We start from the raw sequence: 3,444 nt of genomic DNA, 5'->3' as shown, positions 1-3,444 counted from the left end.
TCGGGGCTGTGGAGGAGCTAGCTCCATGGACTCGAACGCGTCGCTTCATCACCACCACCAGAGCGATCTACAGTCGACTCGGCTCCGCTTCCCAGAAGTACGCTCGCTCAAGACTGACGACCTCATACACACCGAGCACGATACCAAGCTACTTCGGCAATGGAGCTCGTCATTTGAGAGGTGGCGAAGAGTAGGCTTCACTTCTCTTCCGTGGATGGGATGGCTGTTCGTCTACGCTTTCGTTCAATTTTACTTCTCCATCAGTCGCTGCCTCGCTCTCAAAGCACTGGTGACAATGTACGGAAGCTCTAACGACTACACTGTAGTCGTCAAGATCTCATCGCTGAGCCTTGGGTTCTTAGAGGATTTCGTGTGTACGACGTACTTCGCAACCGCGCTTTGGATATTTGATACCTTCGTTATTGCACGTTGTGGTGCGATCAAACGGTTTGTCACGTTCACTGTGTCGTGGCTACTCTGCCTGGCGATAATGGCACCGTTCGTAGCAGATATGATGTTGGTAGTGTACCGAGATATGCGCTTTTCCTTCGCTCTTTTCGCTTCTTTGATCAGAGAGCGGGAACATCTTAAAGCCGCGCCGATATCAACCAACGAGGTTCAAATCGCCTATGCGACGACAGGTTACCTTGTTCTTATCGCTGCACTCTTCGCACTGGTGCGAGCCTGGGCCAGGTTAGCCCACTTTGGAACCCGATACAAATAGTACTGAGTCCCGCGATTAACACAAATAAAGGGAAATGGTCGAAGAAAAGCGAGGGAGATGTCCAGTATGAAGCTCTGGCGCTAGAAGATGGCACCAGCTCAGCTAAAGCAACCACAAACAAGCTGAGCAGTACATCATCTACTCGAGATCGAGTTGTACGCGTTGCTGTCGTTTTCCTGGGCCTAGTGGTTGTCCCTGCGATTGCCGTGACAGTCCGTAGCGCTTGCTCGCCGCTCGTGGCGTACGCGGCCTTGAACGTAACGCTTAACGAGTTGCTATTTCACATGTTTGAACCTACTCCTATCGAGGTGAAGCTCACAAACATAGTCGGCAATAAACCGTGGGTGGAGGAGTTCATCGACAAGGCCGAAGAACACGAGCGCTTTGGGGACGACACACTGTACCGACGCACCACTGGCTTCAAAGGAGAGCTGGCCTTTAACGTCACAATATACAACGACAGCCCGCCAAATGTTTTAATCATTGGAGTGGAATCTTTCCGGTACCGAGACTCGCGGTACCTCGTGGGAGAGGAAGACCCGTCAAACTTGTTCAAAGGCACAAATTTGACAATAACGCCGAATTTCGACCGATGGGCGAAGCGAGGCGTCGCCATGCGCAATATTTGGTCCAGTATCCCGACGAGTCGGTCTCTGGAAAGTCTGTTATTTGCGCAAGTTCCCTACCACAGTAACACACAGAGTGGGATCACAGGAGGAAAAAATGACACTTAGTTGTCAGGACTGCCCCAACTGTTCTCTCGGAAAGGCTACGAGACTTATTTCACGACGGGATCGACTTTATATTTCGATGCGTGGGACGTCTTCCTCCCGTCGCATGGCTACGATAACGTGTGGGACGCGTACACAATGATGAAAATTGCGGAAAAGAAACTAAATATCACGAGAACAGAATTGTTCGGTGACGAACGACGAGGTTTGGTCTGGGGAGTCCACGACGACCTCAGTTTTGATTTTTTAGGAGATTTGTTACTGGAAAAGAGGCAACAGCAGATGGATCGAGAGGTCCAGGGAGAGCCAAAGAAGCCCACGTTCGTCACCCACTATACCATTTCGAGTCATGAGCCGTACAAATCCTGGCCCAAGTGGTACGAAGAGGCCGAAAAACCAGATTTTTCAGCCATGTACGAGGGCGAATTACACGCAGATAGGGTCAAAAACTATACGACAGTGAGATATTTTACAGATATGGAGCTGGGCAAGTTCATGGATCGCATGGAGAAGGAGGGAATCCTCAACGATACGGTCGTTGTCATCTTGGGGGACCATGGCCAAGCGCCAGAAATTGACAAGTTTAACGAGCACGAGGAAGCTGTGACGCGTGTGGCTGCCGCGATCATTGCCGAAGGTCGACTAGGCGATGCTGTGGGGCTTGTACTCGACGACGCAGCAGAGCAGTACGATATTCTAAATACTCTCGCGGACATTACTGGCTTGCCGATGGGAGGATTCCCGCAGACTGGCGTTGGACGTTCGCTGAAGCGGAAAATTCCGTTTGGAGAGCGTGTGGTCTTCAGTAATGACCCGCTGCGGAAAATGGCAATTGTGCGTGGATATGAGCGTCTTCGTTATGATCTGGTGACGGACTCGATGATGCTGCACGACACTGAAGTGGACTTCCACATGACCAGGGACCTGCTACCTTCTCTCAAGCCGGAAGAACGTGCCGAGTGGGAAACGTTGCGAGAGGATGGCCGCCGCATTGCTGCATACTACAAGAAGAGATGGGACGAGAAGTGTTTACTTGCTGTCAAGTGCAAGACCTAATTGTAATGCATCACACTACATGTATGATAATCGTAACAAAAGACTGATCAAGTTATGACACTTTTAAAATGATTTTTTGGACTTTTAATTTAAAAAAAGAAAGTTGGGAACTGATACATCTGAACTTTAATCTTAGGCTTTACATGTACCAGCTCTGAGAGCTCTTGAGAGCTACAGTAATCACACCAAGACGCGTAGTCCTTATAAACGTGTCGCATAATCCCAGCAAGCATGTACAGTACCGGTAATCTGAGCGCTGCAGCTAAGTTAGATGAGCTACCAGCAAAAATATCATTTCTCATTTGCGGTAAAACATGTCGGTGTCAATAACTGCCAGGCTCCACCTGATCTCGGTTATTAGTTGCTTCCTGTTGCTAACGCTTATGCTGCGCGATGCAACGTCTACTGTGAGTGGGAGCGCCGTCAAGAACAAAGATTCGAGCGTTCAAATCCAGCGGCTCTGTGGGAAGCACACGTCGCAGACAGTGAGTACTGACCACCATAACTCCGAAGACAGACATTTGAGTTCCCACATTTGGCGGCACTTAAAAGCAAGTCCGGGACCTTGAAGAAAACCGCAACGGCGTTAAACATTCCGAAAGAACGGAGTGATGTCAGCGTTCTTTTTCAGAGTTTCGCTTTGGATGATAAAATCGAAACTCTGTGAGAGCGACCAGTACAACACATGGGCTCTGGCTGTGGCCAGAGCGTACGAGGGCAACAAAAAGGCAGGTCAGGAGACAATGTTTGCAACACTGAGAGCGAATTATGGCTCTGGCCAAGTTTCTAGTTGAAGCGCACAAAGCCCAAAAGGACCGCCAGCAAGTTTGGAACGATCCAACGCGACTTCTGGCCAAAAAGAAGAGAGAACGCCAGATGATATCTATCTTTTGAAGAATCAACGCTAAACACGTGGATCTCGTATGTTTCTAT

General features: G+C 49.4%; 1 protein-coding gene across 1 annotated transcript; it reads left to right on the top strand.

Moving 5' to 3' along the window:
• Positions 1–781: 781 nt before the first annotated feature.
• On the top strand, positions 782–2,511 carry PITG_19758 (sulfatase-like protein; the record flags this gene model as incomplete). The annotated part of the gene is made up of 3 exons (XM_002895920.1): positions 782–788; positions 872–1,414; positions 1,466–2,511. The coding sequence occupies 3 exons, from the start codon at positions 782–784 to the stop codon at positions 2,509–2,511; spliced, it is 1,596 nt and encodes a 531-aa protein (XP_002895966.1).
• Between the last annotated feature and the right edge of the window lie 933 nt (positions 2,512–3,444).

Source organism: Phytophthora infestans, genomic scaffold, assembly GCF_000142945.1.
Source record: "Phytophthora infestans T30-4 supercont1.121 genomic scaffold, whole genome shotgun sequence".
NCBI lineage: Eukaryota > Oomycota > Peronosporomycetes > Peronosporales > Peronosporaceae > Phytophthora > Phytophthora infestans.
The sequence above is the reverse complement of the archived record's forward strand: the minus strand, read 5'-3'. Positions and strand labels throughout refer to the sequence as shown.